This window comes from Barbus barbus, assembly GCF_936440315.1.
Source record: "Barbus barbus genome assembly, chromosome: 20".
NCBI classification, from domain to species: Eukaryota; Metazoa; Chordata; class Actinopteri; order Cypriniformes; family Cyprinidae; genus Barbus; species Barbus barbus.
In genome coordinates, this window is record NC_136748.1 from 14,098,057 (window position 1) to 14,123,888 (window position 25,832).

Here is a 25,832-nt window from a genome sequence, read left to right on the forward strand (position 1 = left end):
CTAGCCAGTCTCCAGACCTTAATCCCATAGAATCCCAAATCTGTGGAAGGAGCTGAAGGTTTGAGTTGCCAAACGTCAGCCTCAAAACCTTAATGACTTGGAGAGGATCTGCAAAGAGGAGTGGGACAAAATCCCTCATGAGATGTGTGCAAACCTGGTGGCCAACTACAAGAAACGTCTGACGTCTGTGATTGCCAACAAGGGTTTTGCCACCAAGTACCAAGTCATGTTTTGCGAAGGGGTCAAATATTCATTTGACTCATTAAAATGCAAATCAATTTATAACGTTTTTTTTTATAAAGTTTTTCTGGATTTTTTTTGTTGTTGTTATTCTGTCTCTCACTGTTCAAATAAAACTACCATTAAAATTATAGACTGATCATTTCTTTGTCAAAATCACAGGGGATCAAATAATTTCCCCCCCGCTATATATATATATATATATATATATATATATATATATATTCTGCTACAGATCTATAATTTTAAATTCTACCACAGATCTATAATGGGTGCAATTAGTTCTGACCAGCTCTTGCAAACACAGCATGTTTATTTATTTCCTCAGAGTTTAGATACATCAAACGCTCATTAAAAGACCACCTCAGGTAGCTTTATTCTAGAAGCTAATTCATTTTGAGCAAAGTAAATAAATGAAGAAATATGTAATATAAAATGCCTCTATAATTAGTCTGTACATACGCACTCTGCAGTCAACAGTGCCCATTATGACTGAAATCAATAACCATCGATCCCTGAAATTTCACAGCCTGCTGACTTCCATTATATGTAGATAACAATCTAATTACAGGTTTGTTCGCAGACTCAGGTTAATTGTGATAAATGCAGTTGTTCATTAGATGCTGTGGAGAAAAAAAAAATCGTCACTCTTTCTTTTCTCACTGTTTTTCACATTACAGTGACCTTTGACAGGAAAAAAGACCACAGGCATTGTTTGCGATGACAGAACAATGACAAAATTATGGATGTAAAATACAGGGCCTAAAGCAACGACCAGTTTATTTACTGTAAAACAATGTCTGTGTCATTATGTCATAATCCGTGTCACGTGAACCTCACAGTACAGAGATGACACCAGATGGAGGTACTAAGGTACTTACTTTGATATATATATATATTTGATATATTATATTCATGTTGCTTAGCACTTCAAAGAATACCATGACAACACCATAGTACATCCCTGTGGTACAAAAATACACAGTATTATCATGGCACATATTGGAAAATTTGGGAATGAAAAATTGGATATTTACAATTTGTCCAAAAATCATGGCATTACCAAATAACCATATTAATATTTTTGGTACTACTAAGTTACTGAAGCTCAGACTTCATACTTTTTACTTTTTTCATACCCTTCTATTCTATTAGTCTGTTAATTGACTCCATATCTTACTAATACGGTTTTAACAGTCAGGGGGAAAAATGAGCTCTGAATCGTTTAAGCGGAAGCATGAAGTCTCACTGGAGGAGAGAGAAAGTGCAAGAGGTCTTGAACATCATTTGGCCCCTTTAATTAGACAGTTCATTGCTCTGCTGGAAATTAAAAGTGCCCATTACTGCACTTTCTGACACTAACAGGCTCTAAAATGGACACACAAGTGACAACTGCAGCAGAGACTAAAATACTGTGAATGGAGACACATTTTTTAAAAGCATTACTTTTAACTTGATGTGGTATCTTACAAACACGACGCACATGGTGTCAGATGCTGAAAAAGTAGCGAGACCTGATTCTCGTTCGCATTTTCTCTCCGTCTCTCTATTTTGAGGTGGTAATCTTGTTTATTTTATAAAGTTTTTTTCCTCTCTCCCTCTCATCTTCTTTCTGGGTCGAAACATGTTACCAAAGCAGACACCAACATTGAAGAAAGTAAACCATTTCTCACACAAACACACACATACTAGAGAACAACACTGGTCCGAAGACCTAATTCCATTTCCACACATTGCTGTGTTTCCAATTGATTTAGCTCTCCACACTAAGCTTCACAACACAAGATTCACATAATGGGATGAGATGGGGGATGGTTGAGGATGAAGGACAAGATGAAATCCTTCAGGCTAAAGAAATATTTTTCTATATTTTCACCGTCTGGATTCAGTATGTCTGCAAGAGTCAATGCTCTACAGTACGTCTTTAAACATTAGCTTATATTTAAATAAAACACACACAGACGCACAGTAGAACATAATATAGAAGAACGGGGGCTGTTTAAAGTTACCGCATCAACACATGCAAATAATTCAATATGTTTAATGTTATTGTCTAAATGGAATTAACAAGGTTATTCAATTTGTGTTATTGTAACATTTTCAATAAATGATGGAGAAAGACTCTTTTTATGGGTAATTTATTTATAAATCAAATCTAGAAAGGACGTTTAACAAAAGTAAAGTCATTTGTAAGCGCTTGTGTAAAATCATCCCCATCAAGCATCCTCTTTCATTCACTCCAAAAATATAAATGCAATCAGTATTTTTGTCATTTCCCAGTAAAAAATATCTAAACAGCCTTTTCAGTGAATGTTTTTTCTTGTTTTAAGCATAAATGTAATAAAAGTTAATTGCGTTTATGCTTAAAACAAGAAAAATAATTGTTAGTCGAGTAACAAAACAAACATAATCACATCCTGTTGCTTCTCGAACAAATTTATTTTGTTTTGAAGATGCTGAGATTTTCTTTTTTTACTAGAAAACCAGACAGAAATACTAATTAAGAACATTTGATGTTTATTTTCTTTTTCTTTCTCATTCCTTTAATAAACTTCCTTCTGTGGATTCTATCATGTGTGTAACTCTGTGTCTGTATGTGGAAAGATCTCAGGAAAGCCCAGTTCCTTTGGTCTGTTTTCAGGCTCTAGGGTGTTTCAGTTTGAGTGTGTATCTGTCTTTGTATTTGTTTTGTGCATGTCTGTGGGGAATCGATTCAAAGATCAACCAGTATGTTGAAGTTCTCCTTGAAGAATACACCATCCCATCATTCATGAAGCATGTGTGAATGTGTCTTTGTTCACGCAACATACTGCAAACTTTATTTTCAAATCCAATCTTTAGGCCTAATTTTATTTAGTTTCAAGTCGTATTGTGTTACTGTGTTAAACATCAGATTTCAATGCTACTTGAACTAGCCAGATATACCAAACAAAATCAGATTTTTGCCAATAAGAAAGTGAAAGAGTAATTCATTGATCCACACCAACAGCATTTCTGTTCATATATTTAAACTATATCACATGACCACATGCTGTTATTTTTGGAACTGTGATATTCCTGGTGCTTTCAACAGTTCAATACTCAAATAATACTCAATAAATTTATGAAAATATTTCTAGTTACTTCACCTATTTTTTGCTACGCAAATGGATTATATTGGTTACACTTTATTTTAAGGTATCCTTGTTACAGTGTAATTATACATATAAGTACTGAGTAATATTTATTAACCATGTATTTACTATATTGTGGGTTAGGATTAGGGTTTGGCTTAGGGTTACTTGCATTATGCATAATTAATTGTTCTTATAATAGTAAATACATGTAACGTGTAACAAGGACACCTTAAAATAAAGTGTTACTGAAATATTTCCAAACAAAACAAAAGGAATAAAGCATTGCATATTCGAGTGACACCCACTTGATGAACGAATCAGTTTAGTGAATTATTCAATGACTCACTTGTTTCATTCTGAATCAGCATTTTAAATTAATCCATTTTGGGATTCAATGACTCCTTTGTTCCTTTCCTCACTGAATCAGTGTTTTGAACATATTAGTTGAGTGAATAAATCAATGACCCAGTAACTTGATGTCACTTAGTGGGGTAACAGTTTTAGACAATAAAAACAGTATAGTATGTTTCATCTGTATCAACAATCGAGCATTTTCATTTCATTCCGGACCACTTCACTTTTATTTCTCTGTTTTCCTCCCATTCTTTCTTTCATTGTATTTTAAAAATATTTGCTCCCCTGCCTTTCCTAGTCAGTGTCTCATCTGAACTCTAAAGCGAACAACTCCGCACTGTCTGACTGCCCACCCATTACTGTAAGTTGGGATGTTTATACTTAATGTTTCATGTTGTGTTACTGTCTTAGAGGCAGCCAAAGCAGATCACTGAACTGTACAGATGTTGAGTGATCCTTTGTGAGGAAATCTGTGACTCACTTGATGATGAATAACAAATGACAGCCCGGAAACTTTGTTCTCAGCTGGGGGGAGTGAAACTGTAGCTTTCATGATCATTAAGAACTTCTTCAAAACACAGATCCTCTACTTCACTAGTTGGGAAGAAAAGGGCGTTCACACTTGAATACAATTTAGCAGATTTCGGCTCTTGGCTCTAGTAAATATGTGCTATTTCTCTGTGTCGGTTTCCACGCCATTAACCGCTTTCTCTGTCTATTTTTTCTCTCTCGGTCTCCCTAAAGACTCACTGATGCTTCTGTACTAGTTTAATAGAGTCTCCTCTTCGGCTCATTACACAGGTCTGACCAACCTTCTGGTATTTTCTGTTCTGTCTTATTTATGATGGTACATCTGATTACTGAAAGGGTGCATCGTGGTCAAAGTTTGAGATTCGACTGCTTTTTTGTCAGAATGTAAAAGCCTAAGAACATTGTGTGTAATGATTTTGAGGCTTCAAAACATCTGTGAGTAATGCAGAAGTGTGTTGTCACTGCAGAGCATTCTTCATTAACTTATCCAGATGCCTAGCACGAAAAACAGCTAGCCAAGCTTTTGTTTGGTCAGCTTGTTGTTAGCTAGTGTACAGCAAAAGTAACAAAGACAGATGACAGGGAGAAAATGACAAATGAGAACGGAAAAATTGGAAAAAGCAAGAAAAAGGCTCAGTTTGCACCTGCACCCAACTAATGTCTGGGAAACGCTACACAATTTTTTAAATCTGAGCATATTTTAATCTGAGCATATGACTTTGTAAATAGTTACAGAGGAAAAACTGGACATCATACACTAATGAGATCACACGCTACTAGACTTTCAATTCATCTTGATCACAACAAACTCGCACAGAAACACATTCATTGTTGTTAGAACATATGTGACAAATGAAAGCAATAGGCATTGCATAATCGGCTAAAAACTCTGACTGGATGGAATCATAGTCTGAAGGTAAAAAATCTGAATCTGTGCTCATCACACTATGCGATTTTCTATGAAATATGTCAAGTTAAATCTGCAGACTGGCAAAAGTTATCAGTTTTTTTTCCAATAACATTTGAAAAAGGATAATTGGACGTAATTTTTTCTCTGATGTTTGCATAACAACCCCCCCCCCCCCCCCCCCCCCCCCCCAATTATTCTCTTTTTTAAAATTTCCTTTATTTATAGAACTCAATGTTTGGTGCATTTCGACAGATCTAATCCCAGGTGGTCAGCGCTAAGTTTAAACAGGGTTTAAGACCTTTTGCGATCAGATTAATCTACATTCAGAAATAGTTAGAAACTTGTGAAAACATCATACTTTGTAGCATAAGTAAATACACCTTTTTGTTCTATCAACATGCAGCAAACCTCAATGTTCTGAGGTGCAAGTTCTCAATGAAGCTTCAAACCTTACTCAAAAAGTGCTGTAGCTCTCTGCAGGTCTTTACAGCTTCCTGTGAATAACTTCCCTTTGGATACAATACTCAGATCATTGTTTGTCAGCTCTCTCTCCAGCTTTCTGTAAACCCCCTTGTTTTTCACTGGAGCATTTCCTCTATTTTTGCAGTTACCGCAACCGGTCGATAAAAAAGAATCACTTCCTTGTTTGACTGTTGACCTTCAGTGATGAGATCATGGAGCGGTCAGCTGCTAAAGACTCCTGGGAAAACAAAGTGAGGCTGAATGGCTGTGAGACCGACACCTTTAAAGGGGTCATCAGATGCCCATTTTGCACAAGTTGATATGATTCTTTAGGGTCTTAATGAAGAGTCTATAACATACTTTTTTTTTTTAATTTCTCAACGGTGTAAAAAGCACCTTTTTTCCCTTGTCAAAATTCGCTCTGTTTTCAGCAAGCCATTTTTTAGTCCATGTTGCCTTAAATGCTAATGAGCTCTGCTGACCTCACCCCTCTCTTCAATGGGGTGAGGAGCAGATTGTAAACTTCAGCCGCGAAACTGGCTAATTAGCTCATTATTAGGAAAGGCGATTTGTAAAGATTCATAAAAAACCCTTATACTCACTTCTTCTGTAGATCAAGCTGGATCACAAATGATTTGCGTGAACATAGATGCATTTATGTAGATCGGGGATCGGCACATTCCCTTCAAAGCAAAAGTAACGTTAATCCTCTGCGTCTTCAGTGGCTCAGATGTCGGTTGTAAATGACGACTGCTATTTTCATTACTACATCCAACAACAAAGCACCTCAATCACTTAATCGGAGACATCTTGTCTTCCCCTGCACCAGAGTCGATGGACTGTTTACAGCTCACTCAGTTCACTCAACAATAGATGCAATTTACACTAAGTGCAAATAGCATTTTTTTAGCAATAGATATTATTTACACTAAGTGTAAATAGCAATGGATTCTATTTACACCAAGTGAAAATAGCAGTATGTTTAATGATATGCTATTTACACTAAGTGCAAATAGCTATAGATTCTATTTACACTATGTTAAAATAGCAAGATTTTCTGCTACTTATACTACGTATTGCATATGTAGTGGCAATTATCTGCACCTCAGTATTGTAGTACATTATAAAACAGTTTGCAATAATAACGTATTGAGTGTAAATTACAGTTTTAATTCAAATTATTAAATGGATGCCACCTTATTGGGACAATAAAGCCCTCCCTACACCTACCCTAACCCTACCCGATACTTTTATTTTCAACTTTTTGATTATTTCCTTCATTTTTATTGAAAATAAATGCCTTTCTGATGTGATATGAGATTTGAAAAGGGAGAAAAAAAAGTTTGGCAAAAAGCGGGCTCGGACTCGGGTCGATCGGGTCAAAAGGCATACATCTACCATCCACGCCACAGAAACTGATGCTGAATTGGTGTCTTTTTTTAGTGTTGATTAACTCAATCGCACGTTAGTGGGTGGAGTTAGTGTAAATAGCCTTTGCCAACAAGACGGGCTATTTGCACTTAATGTAAATAGACACTCCGTAATAAAAAGTAAAGACTTTTACATTGTTACAAAAGATTTCTAGTTCAAATAAATGTATCACGGATTCCACAAAAACATTAAATAGCACAACACTTTTCAACATTGAAAATAATAAGAAATATTTCTTGAGAAACAAATTAGAAAAATATTACAATGATATATATTTTAGAAATAAGAAAAAAAGACTACAAAAACAGACCACAGATGTACACAAACTGTGAGTCAAGACAGTGAGGAGAAAATTCATAAACAAAAGACTGAGTGCATACAGTACACAGAACATATTGTATATTGGCACAGGATTATTAAAAATATATCTTCTGGGAAAATCTCAAAAACCTGCAGTTCCTCACTTTCCAAAATTTAAATAACTTCTGTGAATCGGCTGACTTAGATAAATATGCTCTTCTGAACATTACACTTCATAAAGCTCATATGAAGAATAATCCAGAAAGGCATAATTTACCATATACTTGGCAATGCTCTATTTCACCCTTATGTTCTCTATTCTTTTTTTTTCATCTAAGCAGCCTGCTGATGACAAACCAATCCATACAGTGTTTCAAACGAGCTGCGCTTGCTTCATTGAGGGATGGTTAGAACCAAATTGCATTACCATAACTCGCCCTCTGTGCTTCTCTCTTTCTATTTCATTCCCTGCCACCAACTGTGGATAATTCACTAGCACACACACACACACTGACAAACAAAAAAGCACTGATGTAAGCTTCTCCTCATAGCTCTTTCTGCTTATGATTCCGCATCTCTGACAGCTGACCCACTTCACAGAGGTCAAAAGCGCCAGAGTTCAGCCTGTTCTTGGTTTCTATGTCTTGCAGGTAAATTACATATTAAACATATTTATACAGAGGAAAACTAAATGCTTTTGTAAGTAATTGGGGAGTGTCCAGGGCAAAAGAAGGATTCTGAACATGGTATGCCTCCAGAAATAGCAGGAGGCAGAGATGCAAGATCGGGGAGAAAAATATTTTATTTTAATTAATTTTTTATCCACCATGCAAAATACATAGCCATGAGACCATGATATTGTGGTTGCCAGGGTGTCGTCATATAAGTTTGGTCACTTAAAAAAATGTTACAAGTTATGTACCACAGTTTAAAACAAAGGGTTAGGAATGTGTTTAATTTCATGGGCATTGCCTTAAAAGCACATTTCCTTTGTTTGTCTGACAACTTAATTTTGGCATAATGGAACTATGAATTGTTTTTACTTACTTCTAAAAAAACCTAGCGTGTTGTCCTGTCATACACTGTCATTAAGAGCTTTGTCAAGGACGTGCTGTTATTATGTTCTCTCTATCTCCCACATTCATGCACTCTACAACCCCCGATTACACTACACACCATGTCATTAATTTTAGCTAGAAGACAGAAGAAATAATTGAAGCCTCTGAGAGGAGTAATTGGTAACAGATGGAAAGTTCACAAGCGAGTCCACAAGTGAATCCATAATTGAATGTTGCACTGTATACCTCATCTCCCAGTTTCCTCCTTTCATTGTTTGCTCCATCTCTCACTCTCAATCTTTCTAACCTAGTGTATTGTTCGACTGTTCTATAGATCAACAAACAATAAAGGTAAAAGACAGCCTACCTCCACAACAAAACATATTGTGTGGAATGTTTAATAACAGAAGCCTATATGAAAGACCGTTTAAATTCTACAATACCTCACACCTTCACCTTACAGCCACAATAAATAAATAACAACATTAAAAGAAATAATAATAATAATAATAATAGAAATAATAACAATAACAATAAATAAATAAAACAATAAAATTAAATAAATAATTATATTTAGGTAAATAAATAAATAAATAAATAAATAATAAATAAATATGCAAAGAAAACTAGAAATATAATAATAATAATAATATGAATATTGATGATAATAATGATAATGATAATAATTTTTAGTCACATAAGATTTATTCATAAAAACAAACATATAATATGCATGCAAAAATGAAAACAACAACATTAATAGCAATATTTTCCAGTTGTATTCATATAACACTTAAAATTATTTTATTTTTTATACTTATTATTTACAGCCAACTGAATAAAACAAGCTACAAGAAGTTTACAGTGGACTCAACGCATTTGTGAATACATGTATAATAAAAAGTAAGTAAATTATGTCCGATAGTATTGTTTTTCCCTTCCACCAGTGTATGCTGCATTGCCAACTGTATCTGTCAGACAAAATCGATCATCATATTCGACCTGTTATCACATCTACAATATGATGAATTATATTAATTATCTAGCATTACCTTACAACTCACACGATACCTCATGTAACTTGAAATCTTTGACATGTACTTAATCTTATTTAACATTTAATTATATATTTATTTTTAGCTCTAATATAATCAGCAAGTGTGAGTTTTTTTAGAGAGAGGCACACTGTCAAAGACTTTAAAAACAACTGCTTCTCTGGCCTGATGTTTAAAGGTCCCTTCAGGTGTTTGTCTTTTAGTGTGTGATTGTGTCAGGTGTTGAAGGACTCCCTCCTCACCTTCCTACCAAGAAGCATCACAGGGCCAGTCTAATAGTCCTCTGGTAATAGTGTGGACTCAGTTCATTAGTTTTACTTCAGCTTGACACTAAACATCAGAGTCAATGATGCCATTCTCACACAAACAAGCACACTCTTCCCTGTCCATTCATGGATACTGAGTCCAAGTTTCTATGGAAATGTTAGCAGTTGTCACGGTAATGACATGTTTTGTGAGCTTGGCTAAGCTCCTTCCAGTTTGGCTGAATAAAAGGAAGCCTTTCAATGGTACACGCTCCGTCTCTTCCTCAGTAACAGCTGTTTGTGTCGACCAAAATAAGCTCTAAATCTTCCTACAATCTTCCTTCATTCAACGTCCTGTGGACTTTGATCAATTCGGTGTCTGGGATGTTGACTCTAACGTCATTATCAAGATTTACAGTCTACCTACAAACCTACAAATGAAAAAAAGTGACTGACGGCTAACTGAAAGTAGGGATGCTACGAGCTAAATTTTTCAGTAGCGTGACAGTAGCTTATCAAAATAGTGCAGTTTTTCCAGTAACAAGCTAGCACTAAATTGTTTTTTTTTTTTTATGTCACATATTTCTCACGCAGCCTTACAACAGAGCGAGCAGCGGCAAACGTACTCTCTTAGAAAGTGTGTCTCGCTCTCTCTCAAGTACCGCTGGGAAGCCCAATTAATTTTAGCGTTGGAACGTGGACTGACTGCAAAGTCACCAATTTGATCAGTTGTATTTTGTGTAAATTCATATCCATCCATCCAAAATCCAGAAGAGGTACACATATTGCACTGAAAACTGACCCTCAGACCATCCAAGATTTTGTTGCATCATCAGATGAGTTTGTTGTTTCATTAGAGCAGATTTGGAGGAATTTAGCATTACATCACTTGCTCACCAATGGATCATCTGCAGTGAATGGGTGCCGTCAGAAAAAGAGTCCAAACAGCTGATAAAAAACATAACAGTAATTCATACAACTCTAGTCAATTAATTAATATCTTGTAAAGTGAAAAACTGCATGTTTAAGAAACAAATCCATCAAGGCATTTTAACTTCCTCCAGTGAAAAAGTCCATCCCCTGTTGTCTTCTTAAACCAAAATCATAATGTTTAGAAATGTTTTGGAAAACAGTGCTTGATCTGTGCATATGTCTCTCCTAACTCAGATGAGACCTTTTTTTTTTTTTTTTTTACTGGAGAAATCAACATTATGGACAGAGAACACATATGAAGTTAAAATGTATAAATAACTGGATTTCTTTCTTACAAACATGCAGTTTTTCACTTTACATGCCATTAATTAATTGACTGGAGTCATGTGGATTATTGTAAAGTTTTTATCAGCTGTTTGGACTCTCATTCTGACGGCACCGATTTAACTGCAGAGGATCCATTGGTGAGCAAGTGATGTAATGCTAAACATTGTTTTGATGAAGAAAAAAAATCATCTACATCTTGGATGGCCTAAGGGTGAGACAATTTTCATTTTCGGGTGTATAATAAAACAGGAAATCACATGACGATTTAAGAGATCACATGATCAATCAGACCTGGGGCACGTTCAGGCTCACACCGGTGTCCAACGTTTTGCTACGGTTTCCAGGTTGAACGACATGTTTCCTGGAAACGGTAAAATGTAAAAAGCTGATAAAATGTAAAATAAGAAAAATAAGAGCTGATAAAATGTAAAAACTGTGACTTGAATGCAATGTAAGTCGCTTTGGATAAAAGCGTCTGCTAAATGCATAAATGTAAATGTAAATGCAACGGGTTTGAGATATGTTTTCTCGTGTTTGGTGGGTGTGTCAGAAATGCCAGCCCAATCAGCAGCAACGTGTTTATAAACCACGCGGTATTAAAGAGACAGATCGCACTATGGGTCCAAGTGAAGTCATTTAATATGTGTCCGCTGCAGCTCGGTATATGCAACAACTGAAGATATTAGAAGACATGTTTGTCGTAAGAGTTTTATAGTAATATAGCATATCAACATGATGATGATGAATTTGTAAGTAAATGTAATTAACATCAAAATAAATTCACAAGAGCAAGTATATTGTTTGCACATGTTTATTTACATTAAAGGCAAAATAAATGAAATAATAAGAGCACAAGTATAGATCTGGAACTTCTTTAAGTCTGTCTAAATATGTAGTAATTGCAATGTCTTCTGGTCCATATCCTTTCCACAGGAAGGTGTGCTAGACACTAATTAATGTAACATAAAAATATATATTTTGCTATTGTATTGTGGAGTGACACTTTTATAAACTTTTCTATGCTCCTCTGATTATATAATGGTAAATATTACAACATCATAGCACAACAACAGTGATCAGCAATAATGATAAGCCTCATACTCACAATAACAATAAAAAGGTCATATACTGTAGATAACACAGTCTCGGAGGTAAGAAGTGGATTATCCTTCACCTGAAATTTCTTTTCATCCTGAAATGCTCTCTTTTATTCTGGACGGCAAGGGCAGTGACTGTAACATCAACATTGCAGCATTAAAAATGTATTAATACCGATTTTATCGGGCTCTGAAAATGATTTAAAAAGAACACACAGAATGGCCTTCTCAGCTGCCGTAGTTGCAACTCTTGCGTCATCAGAACAAGGTGTTCAAGGAACCACCGTTTCCGTTTAATAAACGTTTTGCACATTTTTTCGGGGCTGAACGTGGCCCTGGAAATTGATCACGTGATCTCTTAAATCGTCATGTGATTTCTCAAATTAAGATGGCTCCTAGCTCTATTGTCAGCTTGGCATTGAAAAAGGTCAACATGCCTTGAAACGAAACGTTTGCCTTGTTTTTATCCAGTATATTGCTCTACATGCTTTCATCTCACTTGTGATTCTTTTGATGTTTGGGAGTGTGCGGACCTTCTTCAAGCTCTTACTTTTCGGGTGTATAATGTACCAGGTTTTGTTTTATAACTTGTAGTACTTTTTAAAAGGAATAGATCAAACTTCTTTTTAATTTTGAGTAGCTTGCTATAGTTTATAGTTAATTTCCCAGTCGTGCTAAATGATCTTGTTTAAGGAGACCTAAAAACATCATACACATGCTCGCACTGTGTCTGGATTTTTGTTTCAGACTATATGGTAAGTGTTTTCACTTTCACTTAAGTGTCTTGAGAGGAACATGGTCCTTAAGAGAATTCAGCAAATTAAGTGGAGCAAAGCTGCAAACTCACTGGGCAGCTGCTGATTAGAGTCTATCAGCATTACAGCGTTCTCTTCAAGTCTCTGACAGTCAGCTCTGAAGCCTCAATCGCCATCGCACACAGCCCTAAGCCATTTATTTTGGAAATCCTTTGGATGAGCAATCAAAGGTGGCAGTGCTTTCCTGTTCGTTATGAGTTAAACAGAGTTCAAGGCTGTTGTTTGGTCTGTGTTGTATTGCTGACCTGTATTGCTGAGAAATCCACAGAGTAAAACAACAATGATTATAAAATGAATTCATCAGAAACAAGCTCAGGATGAGGTTAGATGAAATTCAGAGAAAGATGGGAACTATCAAAGCTCTTTTATCAAATGTATTGTCAAAGCAGCTAAAGTGACTAAATGAGATCCTCGGTTTTATTGTGGCTTGAAAAGATACACGCTGGCTGTTTTATTTGTCGAGGACTTGCCACTTGTTCATCTCTCATTAATATGCAGTGAATCACTTTGCATGTGTAGGGAAGCTTTCAAGATCTGACACTTCTTTGTAAAAAGGCTCATATTAAACACTGTGGAATTGCATTGGATTTCAATGCAAATTTTTGAAAAGATCGCCACACACACACACACACACACACACACACATATATATATATACACAGTATATGACATGAAATCCTTATGTGTAAATATATACATATACATTTGCGTATGGGCTGACTTACCACACATTGTATCTTTCAGATCCATTTAAGAACATAGGCTACAATTTCACATACTGCTAAGAGTGTATATGATTTATAATTCTGCTGAACTGAAATGCTGAACTGTTCTCAAAGTATTCTGTTCAGTTTCATTCTGAATAGTGCATAACCTTGGTAAATGACACAGAAGAAGTTAAAGAGAGAAAGAGAGAAACCTACACATTTATGATTTCAGCTGCTTAATGTTTCAAACTGTTGAGTTTCACTCTGCTTGAGTGCCCCTTACTACATTAGTCGTTTACTGCATTAGCCCATTTTTTATGTAATGCAATATTAAATATATTTTTTATCCACATAAGGAAGTCTTACATCACGGTGACATTAATTGTGTGCGTGTTGTTCAGTAATGCTGAGAAAAAAAAACACAAAAAAAAAACTGTGCTGCTTGCTCTTTTCCATGCTGTTCCATTGAATATGGACTGGCACTTTTAGGCTTCACAAAGGATGCAAAAGCACCATGAAAGTATCATGAAAGTGATTTATAGTCTTATGCACTATATTCACATTCTTTTAAGTGATGTAAGTAAATGATGACAGAATTTTCATTTTTGGGTGAACTATCCCTTTAAGTTACTTTAATGTGTTTTGTTTTGTTGAGACAGGATCTGCATTCAGTGATCCTGCTAGAGCTAGATCATGTGGTTTTGTAAAAACTCTGTGTCTGATCATGTGTGTGGAGACTTGAGAGTCAGGAGTGTTGTGAGAGAGACTTACTGGTTCTTTTCCACAGATAAAATCAGCTGTTGTCCTTCTGCTTGGATCAGGATGCGCAGCAAAGCAGGAGGCGTCTAAATAAATGAAAAACAAAACAATCACTTCATGTCCTGTTTTCCTCTTTCAACCAATTTACTCTAAACCCTGCACCTTCCCCACTGAAACACACACACATAAACACAGCCTTCACACCTTTGAATGACTCAGGATTTGATCCAGCACACCAGACAGAGCCATAGAGCCAAAACGATGTCTTCCAACTGTCATTTTACACATAATAATGTGTCAAGCACTCTGCACAGAGCCAAGGCTGATGTGCTCATGTACAGCCACTGCATCTTTATTCGCTCGACTCATTCAAAGACATTGGGAATATGAACTGAACTGCGCACACAAATATAATTTAAACATAAACTGCTTCACAAGAAATAACAAAAAAACAGCTAGCAGCAAGGCCAGAAATGTTCAAGTGAGTGGATCTTGGTGAATCGGGGTGGACCTCCATATGTTTACTCTACCTGTTTACGGTATTCTTTCAATGTGAATGTTTTATATTTCTTTTGTTTGCCTATATGAGACAACGTACTGTATGCAGCTTTTTCACAGCCTAATGTTCAGCTCATGGTTCAGCAGCACAGTTAAGTTGTAAATTTGGGGTATTTTCTCACTTTGTGTTTATGTTCAAATATGTGTTTACTTAAATATGTTTTACTGTACGCTGATAGCTGAATTTAGTACTACATTATGCTTTTGATTTATATCTTAATTTGAAATTACTTACAAAAAGTATTTTTGTAGTTATGTGCATTTTCACAGTGAAAATGAAGAACTTAAGACATAAATAGTAATTTTAGTGATGTACTATAGAATAAAATTATTATACTTTATTAAATACACTTGATTTTTATTTTACAGTAGAACATTATTATTGCAATTATTTTTATTTTATTAATATTGCAATATATAAATCTTGAAATAAGATTTTTCACAATAAAAATAACTCATTATTTTAGAGTAAAATTGAATGGGTTAAAAACAGTGGAAATGTGGCCTAAAAACCTAAAAAAACTCCAGTTTTTCTCAAATCATTCAGCCCTAAAAGGATGGTTTACACTGAAAAAATCCTTCTCTGGCAGGAGAGAGCACCAAATTCAAATAAACTATATTCCGCTTTTCTGAGACTTTTTTTTCCGTGGACGGTCTCATTCTGTTTGTAAAACTGTATGCTACAACACCGTGTTGTTTTTTACCACTAAGATGCTGTTTTTGAGCATAATTTATTCCATAACGGACGCGAACAATAACTCTCCCGAAGAAAATGTAAACAAAGGAATATTCATCCTTATTACAACGTTATTGTTTCGTTGGACTAAAAGTGCTCGCTGGGATGTTGTTCTGTGGACCCTTACCTCTCTAACTAAACTGGGATTTCAGCAGTGGACGCGTTTGTGACTCGTTATTACAATGACTCTGGTACGTACTGCTTTTTTATTCTGCATGTTTTGATGTGTACTGCTTACACAAATGTAGCAAACACATTCCTTATAAGCTTTCCATCGAAAAACAGCGATCTGTCGTCGATGCTTGAGGCTTAGACCTTCAGAATGATATACAGTATAGTTTGCCAAGATTAATATTATTCTTTCACGTTAAATTCATTCATAAACATTAAACTAGTGGGGGAAAAAACGCTTCAGTGCGCCGTCACTCTGGCAAACGTTATCAGGTTAAAAAAAATAATGTGTGCACACGGATCCTGAAACATGTCTGAATAACTGTTCAGCTTTCCCTTTATTATAACAGAATGACCATCTACTTTTCCTTGTTAAACAGCTGATAGAGCATATCTTCCTCCCTTACTCCAGCTGGAGTGATATGGCTGTGGGCCATCAGTCAGGCCACTCGTGGCGCAGACCGACAGGTCCTTTATTCAGAGCGGAATTTCCTGCCTGAAATACACTACCCTCACCACAACCTCAATCTCTACCTACAAATATTTAATCGCAGTCACCTTGGAAAGCAAAGCAAAGCCAACCATTCCCTAGCACTGCATTTTCATGACATGCAAAACCTTTTCCTAACAATGCATTAAAGACATTACCAATGTCACGGTGCACACAGCAGGGAGGAACGAGGAACACCGAGACAAGTATGTAACGCAAAAATAACAGTCTTTACTTAAAAAGATAAGGCAGGGCAGGGCAAGGCTGACACAGACAGGAACACCGGGGAGTAACGAGTAGACCAGACGACATCAAACAGAACAGACAGGACTATAAATACACAGAATAATCATAGATAATGAGACGAACATGGCTGGACAAGAATTAACTAATGATCACATTAGACGAGGACAGGAAACAAACCAAATATGGACACAAGAGGCGGGAACACATGACACACATAACAGATGACTGACATAACTCCCCCCTCCCGAAAGGCTCGTCCCGAGCCTTAACAGTTCCACCGGGAAGGGGGGGTGGGCGCTCTGGAGGCCCCTCAGGACAGACACGGAAAGGAACACAGGATAGGGACCTCCAGAGTGGAACAGACAGATGGAGGCCATGGCGGAGCTGGGAGCTCTGGAGGCCATGGCGGAGCAAGGGGCACAGGAGGCCATGGTGGAGCAGGGAGCTCAGGAGGCCATGGCAGGTGGTCTTTGTGGCCCTGGCCTTGTCCCTTGGCCCAGACACTCCAGCTGGAACCCTTCTACCCCCCCAAAAAATTTCCATGGGGAAGCTCGGGGGTATCAGGAGCCCTCTGGGGCTAGACAAACAGGAACAGGACTGGACAGGACAGGACAGCCCACCGGGGCTAGACAAACAGGAACAGGACAGCCCTCCAGGGCTAAACAAACAGGAACAGGATAGCCCACAGGAACAGGAAGCCCTCCTGGGCTAGCTCGGAAGCTGAGGCTTCTTCTGGGCACGACAAGGAGTCAGGGGCCCTCACAGGGTCCCTCAGCAACCGCCTCCACTTCCGCGACAAGGGGGCAGGCGGCAGGAAATGGCCTCCACGGCCACTACAAGAAGAGCCGCCTGCCCCAGACGAGTCTCCGTGGACAAGACCGACATGATGATTAAAATGTTCCTGTGGGCACGAAAAGACTTAAAACCATGACTCTGGGGACATGGCACGGCACTCCTGGCCGTGATGGGGAACTGGATGCATGGCAGCGGCCAGCGGGCTTGAGTCAGCGACGAGCCGGCGGCCTGGGGGAGCCGCAGAAGGCAGCGTGTTCTCCCGCAAACGGCGAGCTGGGTGAGCCGCGGACGGCGACGGCATCTCCCACGAACGGCGTGTCTGGGTGGGATGTGGACGGCGGCGTGATCTCCCGCGAACGGCGGGCTGGAGGGCTCGCGGCCAGCGGACTTGCAGCACTCGCGGCGATCCCGCCGAACTCCCAGGGCAGGGCATGGCAGGGCAGGGCAGGGCTGACACAGACAGGAACACCGGGGAGTAACGAGTAGACCAGACGACATCAAACAGAACAGACAGGACTATAAATACACAGAATAATCATAGATAATGAGACGAACACGGCTGGACAAGAATTAACTAATGATCACATTAGATGAGGACAGGAAACAAACCAAATATGGACACAAGAGGCGGGAACACATGACACACACGACAGATGACTGACACCCAACATTTCAGACAGTTATGAAAAGCTCTGGGTGTTGAGTTTTCCGATGCCTAAGCCTCTGAGCACACATGAATTCACTGTAAAATGGGCAGTGAAATGGGATTTAAGTGCCATGTGCCAGAGACAGACATCGCTATGAGCTACGGAAGACGTTTGACTGTAATAGTCACTGGAGCTCAAGTAACTCAGTGTGGAGACTGGAATCAATTAAGCCTTAATGACGTAGGCCCTGTGACTTTTTGTGACAATGTCGCCACGGCTTCAGGCAGTTAATCTAATCTAATGTACTCCAAAACAGTTTTCAAGATTCATCACCTCATCATTCAGCCTCTGTGCCTCTGGTGGCGTTTGGCAGTCAGGCCTTTCACTCATTTTCACAAATGACCCTTTTAGAGCTAAAAGGCTGTGGCTCAATAATGATACTGACTATGCGAGTCATACATTGTGAACTAATTTGTACCGTAGTCTAATATTATACCATTTCGAACTGAAGTGAACTTGCACTGGACTCAATATATTATCCATCTGAAAAGAGTGTACACAACTCGTTATTCAAGATTCAAGATTCAAGAGTTTTTATTTGTCACATACACAATTATACAGGGTATAACCAGCAGTGAAATGTAGGTCAGGTCCGCTCCAAGGACAGTGCAATTATATAGAATACAAATATTAAGAAGAAGTACAAAACATAAAATAAAATAAAAGAATAAAATAAAATAAAATAAAATAAGATAAGATAAAAAATATAAATATAAATGTGCAGGTCAGTATGCTGTTGACTTAAATAGTAATAAGAGGAATGTGCAAAAATAATGTGCAAAAAGTTGTACAGGGTATTTGAATAGCAGCAATATGAGGTAGAGAAAAATTATGAATAGCTTATTGATATGGTGATATTTACATGGAGTCAAGTGATGTTATGACACAGAGTTAGAGTTTAGGAGCCTGATGGCCTGGGGGAAGAAGCTCCTCCTAAGTCTCTCAGTTTTTGCCATCAGGCTACGGAAGCGCTTACCAGATGGAAGCAAAGTGAATAGTCGGTTAGCAGGGTGATTTGGGTCCTTGAAGATTTTAACAGCTTTGTTTTTGCAGCATTTGAGGTAGATGTCCTGCAGAGAGGGGAGCGCAGACCCTGAGATGCGCTCAGCTAAGCGCACAACTCTCTGTAGTGCTTTGCAGTCCTGATTGGAGCTGTTTCCATACCACACTGAGATTGTTATTGTTATTCAAAATCAAAAATAACATAAATGAACACCAGCAACCAGCATCATGATGGAAGGGAAAATGCCTTTCTAGAGGTTTAGGAAAATATATGAAAAATGGTGCAGTAACAATATACAGATTTCTTTCTTACCTTGGAGCGGAGCCAGCTGATTGGTCGCTGCTCTCTTCCTTCCAGCAGTAGCGGTACCATGGTGTGGTAGTGTTCCAGTTTGTTGAGCACACTTTTTAGTTGCCTCCCTGCGACAAACAGCAAAAAAAATTCCCATTAGTGTTGCAGTGGGTACCAGAGACACAATATGTGATGCAGCTGAGCTCTCTCTCTGTGTGTTTGTGTGTGTGTGTATACTAGAGGCAAGAAGTTCAAATGACCAACAGTTAAAAGTGGAATTGTAAGCTGAAGACAGCAGTAAGTAAGCAGTGCTGCAGTAAATTAGGACCAGCATGAACAGATGCAGAGATAAAGAATCAGAATCAGAATGAGCTTTATTGGCAAAGTATGTTTACACATACAAGGAGTTTGTTGTAGTGACAGAACTTCAGGAGCTTGACAGAGGGGTCTTTAGAGGTGCAGTCGTTGGTGTAGAGGGAGAAGAGCAGTGGGGAGAGTATGCAGCCCTGAGGAGCTCCAGTGCTGATGGTACGAGTGCTGGATGTGGATTTACCAAGCTTTACTAACTGCTGTCTGTCTGTCAGGAAGCTGGTGATCCACTGGCAGACAGAGGTAGGGACGAAGAGCTGGGTTAGTTTATTTTGAAGGGTTTCCGTGATGATGGTGTTAAAAGCGGAGCTGAAGTCCACAAACAGGATCCTCACATAAGATAAAGATCATTAACTCAATAGATTTTTTAGCCCTAAAACTTGGAAGAGAAGCAGTGTTTAAGTTATGGGTTCCCTCTGGATTTCTAATGGGATTTTAGGATGTTGGTTTTCAAATAATGTATAAAATAAAGTTTAAAGATGCAATACAGATGTTTTTTTAGATAGAAATAAACAAAATTCCATTATTGAGCATTCAATTGTTGCCTTATCCCAAATCATTATACAATATTACAATCTTTGATTTGGAGCAAAAATTTAAAAGTGACAAAATCAGTTTTCACCAGGAATTCTTTTGTTAAATATGATTATTTATTAAAAAAAAAAGTTGAGATAATGCAGACTGATGGCTTTACAGTAGGTCTGTATTTACTACTATGTCATACTTAAAAAATCAATTACTCCATGAAGAGATAAAAGGGTATTTTTACTTCAAGAACCTGGATATGTTAGCAGATATGGTACTTGCTACCATGCAACATAACCATCATAGTCCTTTAACATCACCTGGAGAGACTTTGTTTTTGTTCTACAATATAAATGACAGTCTTCCCACAAAACATACACATGGAAATGTGTAACAGAACAGGACTTGATGTTGGAAATTTCAGTTTATAGACTCATAATTAAACACTGATAGATGAAGATGAAGTAACATGAACATGGCGGCACCCTGGGAGAGGTACACGGTTGATTAAATATATTCACTTTTATGTGCATACAATGATGAATCAAAGGAATGCTTGATAAATTAGCATTCCAGGTTGGGCTACAATTTGACATATGACTGAAAATATTTTCATAGATTATGAAAAAGAATGCAGAGCATGATTAAGTATGCTGAGTACATATCATAATTTGACACCGGTATTTTTTAAGTACAATGGGGTCCAAAAGTTTGAGGCCACTGATAAATATGCTTATGTTTTGTTCTTTTTTATTACAAATTTTCATTCTTTTTCTCATACTGGCATGTAAGGAGAAGAATGATAAACTTGTCTTGACTTGCTTCTGTGTTTCGTGAGTGTAGTTGCGTCATCAGTCTAAATCAAAAGGCATCTCTCTTTTCTCTCCCCTCAGTGAAAGCATTGTGCCCCCACAGGGCCAAAGCGTTCCATCCTCAGCTGAACCTCAAAACTACGGCATCCATTATGAATGAGGGAGACAGACATGGAGAGAGAGGGAGCAAGAAACGAACAGGAGGTGTAAGAAAGAGAGAGAGACATACACAATAGAGCAGCGTAGAGATGTGCAACCTTAAGGGCAGCTGAAGCAGCGGAGTGACAGCACAACATGTTTTTTTCATCTCCCTCACTGCAACTCACATACAAACACATACAAACGCCTGTCATATTTTATCCAAAAAAGTGGTAATATTATATATATATTCTAAATTTGTTATATTTATAATTTAGGCATGTGATCAGCTAGAGACAAAAAAAAAGCAGAAAAATCTGACCATGCCCCCGGCACTTATTATTTAAAAAATATTTGATCACATTAAAAGATATATCTTATATTGTAATAATCCATACTATTGTCCTGTAAAAAATAAAAAGCAGTATTTAATAATACTGACAATAACTGATATAATATAATAAACATAATATAATATAATAAAAAATATTAATATAATTGTTATTATTAAAGTACCTGCCAAAAGTTTGGAAACATTACAATTATTAATTTAATAAATAGTCATTTTTAAACAAACATAAGGTAAAAACAGCAGTATTGTGAAATATTAGTACAAATGAAAAGTTTTCAATTTAAATATATTATAAAATGTACTTTATTCCTGTGATCCAAAGCAGAATTTTCTGCATCATTGCTGTCACATGACCTTTCAGAAATCATTACAATTTGATTTGATGCTCAAGAAACATTCCTGATTATAATCAATGTTAAAAACAGCTGCTTCATATTTTGTGTGGAAATGGTGATACATTTTATTTTTCAGAATTCTTTGATAAATAGAAAGTTCAATAAACAACATTTATAAGCATTTATCAAATACATTACATTTATTAAAAATAAATATTTTGTAACATTTTAAATGTACATGTCTTCTTCACTCACTTTTTATCACTTTAATGTGTATGATGAATAAAATGATTAATTTATCTCTCTTTTTAAATCTTACCACAAATGTTTGAGTGGTATCACTTAGTGTTTCCACAAAAATGTTCAGCATCAAAAACGGTTCTTAACATTGATAATAATAAATAGCCATTTTTTGAGCAGCAAGTCAGCATATTAGAATGATTTCTGAAGGATCATGTGACACTGAATTAACAGCTGCTGAAAATTTAGCTTTGCTATCAAAGGAATAAATTACATTAAAAAAATTATTGAACTTGAAAACGGTTGTTTTAAATTCAAATATATTTAAGTTTTTATTGTATTTTTGAACAAATAAATGCAGCTTCTTTCAAAAACACTATAATCATCTGCTATATCTGCATTAAAAAGTACTATGGTATTACCATGTATCACAGCAATTCCATTTAATTCTTTGATGTAGATTGGGCAACCAATATAAATGCATGAATATGGTAATTATTCAGTACAGTTCTGTCAATGATTTAAACATGGATTAAATCCAATGTATTACCATCCAGTACCACAACTATACTGTCATACTTTTTTAAAGTCACAACAAAGATACTGAACCTCAAATCCTAGAACAAAATTATATGATCACCACACAATTGCAGTGAGACACTGTAGGAACCAAACAGCTCCTGAAAACACATACTTGCACTAGTATGCCATAAATAGAGAACATATATACTCAGTGAGAATCTTGTCAGCTCATAATAGCACATATTCGGTCTGCAGGGCACACTGTCTAGTCAGTCTAAAGGTTCAATACACTATTGTGTGTGTGTGTGTGTGTGTGTGTGTGTGTAGACAGAGAGAGAGAGATTCAATAAATAAACTAGGGCTGCTCGATTATGACAAATCATAGTCACAATTTTTTCGGTCAATATTGTAATTACGATTATCTAACACGATTATGAGTGGGCCATATGACCAAAATTTTAAATGAATTATTTATTTTAAAGATAGCGATATGTATGAATAATCTGATTTAAAATAAAACCACATATTCTTCACTGTAAGAATTAATCTTAATTTGTTACTTATTAAAGCTACAAAAGTCATTCAGTCCTTCAAAGCAGTTAGTGATTTTGTCTTTGTCTTTTGTTGTTTGATTAATATTAAGCACACAGTCACAGCCGGAATATTAGCCCGCTGTGTCTTTAAGAGTTGCACGGATCCAATTTACTCTTACACACATATTTTCATTCTCAACTGTTTACGTTCATTTATTACATGACCAACGAGGGTTTATGTGAATAATCGCTAAGCAACACATTTTGACACATTTTTTCATGTATTTGACCATTTTGGCACGCACCTTGAGCTATAATTGGACTTTACATGTCCGTGCTCTGTTCATTCAGAAGTCACGCTTACATGATATTACTGATTTTGCATGAGAAATTGGGCTTTTATGGAGGAGCGAAAAAGCACCGCAAGAAAGGGGTGGAATGGGGCACAATAATCATTTTATCTCGATTATTGTATTTTCATAATTGCTGGAGGCCGAAATCAAAATCAAAACCGTATTTCGATTAATTGCACGGCCCTAAAATAAACTTTTATATAAAAAATAAATGAAGTAACATTTTATATGTCCCTTCTCTCAGAAAATTGTTGCAGTTGCAAATGTTTTGGTACTCACATGTTTATTTATTTATTTATTTTGCATTTGAACAACACAAAAAAACAGAGAAGCAAAGTCAAATCTTATACATGTCAGGATTGTGGACTGTCTTGTGTGTGTTTTGCTCCCCATGTGTTCCCTGTGACCCAGTTTTTCCCTCATGTTGATTGTGTTAATTTGGGCTGAGGGTGAGCTGAAGATAGATCTGGGACTGCTGGACAGAGAGGGGGCGTCCGATCCTCCAGTGCCTGCTCTTCGAATGTGCCCCTGAGTGCCCGCTCCTCGCAAGTGTTCTCTGGTACCCATTCCTCGAATGTGCCCTCCTGTGCCCTCTCCTCGAAAATGACCGCCCTCCCACCCTCTCCTGCCTCCTCCAACGCTGTCGTCTGGCAACATCCCCGCTCGCCCTCAGCCCCCTATCTGTACGGTGCGAGCCCCGTGGGTCTGCCATCCTCTAGTGTCACCGGGGCTGGAATATCCCTCACCTCCGCCTCCGAGGCCCGGACTCCGCCTCGGCCCGTAGACCCAGTGGCTCCTCCGAGGCTCCTAGCTCTTTCACCTCCACCATCACCCATCGATCCACCAGCTCCACCGGGCTCCCTCGTCCGCCATGGTCACCCGCCCCTCCCCTGTGGATGTTACTGCGGTGCGAGGACGCACCTTCCGGGAGGGGGGGCGAAATGTCAGGATTGTGGACTGTCTTGTGTGTGTGTTTTGCTCCCCATGTGTTCCCTGGGACCCAGTTTTTCCCTCATGTTGATTGTGTTAATTTGATTCCAGGTGTGTCTCTTCGTCTTCCCCTATTATCCTATGTTTAAAAGCCCCAGTCCTTCTGTGAGTGTTTGTCGGTTCTGAACGTCATTCCTTGTGTTTCCTGTGCCTCCTATGATCCCTGTTGGATTATTAAAGACTCTCATTTGTGAATTCTCCGTGTTTCCTCGTCTCCTGACACTTTCTGTCAGCATTCTGACACTGGCCACTGTGTTGCGTCCCAAAATTCTTTGGTAATCATCAGATTTCATGATACCGTTCACACTGTCAAGGCATCCAGTGCCAGAAGCAACAAAGCAACCCCAAAATATCTTTGAACCTCCACCATGTTTGACTGTAGGGACTGTGTTATTTTCTTTGAAGGCCTCATTTCTGTTTCTGTAAACAGTGCCATGATGTCCTTTACCAAGAAGCTCTACTTTTCTCTCATCTGTCCACAGTACATTCTCCCAGAAGGATTGTGGTTTTGTCACATAAGTTTTGGCAAACTCCAGTCTTGCTTTTTTATGCCTTTGTGTCAGCAGTGGTGTCCTCCTGGGTCTCCTTCCATAGCATCCCTTTTCCTTCAGATGGCGACGAATAGTACGGACTGACACTGTTGTAGCCTGTGTCTGCAGATCAGCTTGAATTAGTTTGGAAGTTAATCGGGGTTCTTTATCCACCATTCGAACAATCTTTCGTTGTAATTTTTCATTAATTTTGCTCTTCCGTCCACGTCCAGGGAGGTTAGCTAAAGTGCCATGGACTGTAAACCTCTTGATGATATAGCGCACAGTGGACACAGGAACATTAAGATCTCTGGAGATGGACTTGTAACCTTGAGATTGTCTATGTTTTTTCATAATATTTTCTCTCAAATCCACAGACAACTCTTTACACTTCTTTCTTTTCTCAATACTCAGTCTGACACACAACACAAAGATTGAGTCAACTTTTCTCCATTTTAACTGATTGCAAGTGTGATTACTATATTGCCCACAACTGTTACTTGCCACAGGTGTGTATAAATACAAATTACAGGAGCATCACATGCTTGAAAAGCAATTATTTCTTACAATTTTGACAAGATGCCAATAATTTTGTCCAGTCCATTTTTTAGTTCTGTGCTTAAGTTTGACTTTTCTTCTCAGTTTTTTTGTGTTGTTGCAGTGCAAACAAAAACAATAAGCACGTGAATACCGAAACATTTACCAAAACAATTTTCTGAGAGAAGTGTTAAAAAAAAGCTTTTGCTAACATGATATATGAATGTGTATTGTGTATAGTTATTATGTATATATAAAT

At 37.5% G+C, this 25,832-nt stretch overlaps 1 protein-coding gene across 1 annotated transcript in view; it reads right to left on the reverse strand.

Moving 5' to 3' along the window:
* LOC306886230 (disintegrin and metalloproteinase domain-containing protein 12-like) overlaps positions 1-25,832 on the reverse strand; it is a 104,876-nt gene that overhangs the window by 62,645 nt on the left and 16,399 nt on the right. The window contains exons 2-3 of the mRNA XM_079443177.1: positions 19,359-19,465; positions 14,353-14,426 (exon numbers count right to left, since the gene is read on the reverse strand). Coding sequence (XP_079299303.1) covers positions 14,353-14,426; positions 19,359-19,465 — 181 coding nt within the window. The remainder of the gene's footprint in view (positions 1-14,352; positions 14,427-19,358; positions 19,466-25,832) is intronic.